Raw genomic sequence first — 676 nt, 5'->3', positions numbered from 1 at the left:
GCAGGTTCTCCTGGTGTTGTCAGCAGTGGGTGTGGGCAGGAGCAGAGGCGAGTCCGGACCTGTGCTGTGTGTTGCAGGAAACAGTGGTTTGGGGAAATACCACGGCAAGTTCACTTTCGACACCTTCAGCCACCACCGCGCCTGCCTGCACCGCAACATGGGCCTGGAGACCCTCAACGCCCTGCGCTACCCGCCCTACAGCCAGCAGAAGATGGGCTTGTTGACGGCCACCTTCGAGATCAAGCGCAAGGGCATGTGTACCCTGCTCTGAGAGCTGCCCCACGCCCCTCACCCGCTTGTTGTTGGGGTGGAAATTCTGGCTGGATCCTCTCCAGGAGCAAAACCCACCCTCCATATCCTCCTTGGCACTGGTCCCTCAATCCCTTGCCACGTCCTTTGCCTGACACACGTTGGCCGTGGGGATGGACATCACCTGCCCAGCTCCCTCTGCTCCAGGCTGTTTGTCAGGACGCGTCTGAAACAGCAGAACGTTCTTTGTCTCACCCTGTGTGTCTCTTCTCGGTGGAGAAACTGTCCCCATGAGGCTGAGGACCAGCAGTTAACCCCATCTCCTGTCAGATGGACCTTTCCTCCTGGTTCTCCCTCCTCTCAGTGCCACCTCTTGCTTTTTCCTCTGCCTGTAGTAAAGCCTTTGCATGGAGCTCTCCTGCCTGGC

The 676-nt window shown here is 58.6% G+C and overlaps 1 protein-coding gene across 1 annotated transcript in view; it reads left to right on the top strand.

The window, feature by feature from the left end:
* Positions 1-271, top strand: part of LOC104525547 (aldehyde dehydrogenase family 3 member B1-like) — a gene marked incomplete at its 5' end in the record, with an annotated part of 2,402 nt that extends 2,131 nt beyond the window's left edge. Inside the window, one exon of the mRNA XM_029085139.1 lies at positions 78-271. Within this exon, the coding sequence (XP_028940972.1) occupies positions 78-271 (194 nt within the window). The remainder of the gene's footprint in view (positions 1-77) is intronic.
* Positions 272-676: the final 405 nt, after the last annotated feature.

The sequence above is a fragment of the Antrostomus carolinensis genome, unplaced genomic scaffold (assembly GCF_000700745.2).
Source record: "Antrostomus carolinensis isolate BGI_N321 unplaced genomic scaffold, ASM70074v2 scaffold39505, whole genome shotgun sequence".
Classification (NCBI taxonomy): domain Eukaryota; kingdom Metazoa; phylum Chordata; class Aves; order Caprimulgiformes; family Caprimulgidae; genus Antrostomus; species Antrostomus carolinensis.
Note: the sequence above shows the minus strand (reverse complement) of the source record. Positions and strands in the feature narration are given on the sequence as shown.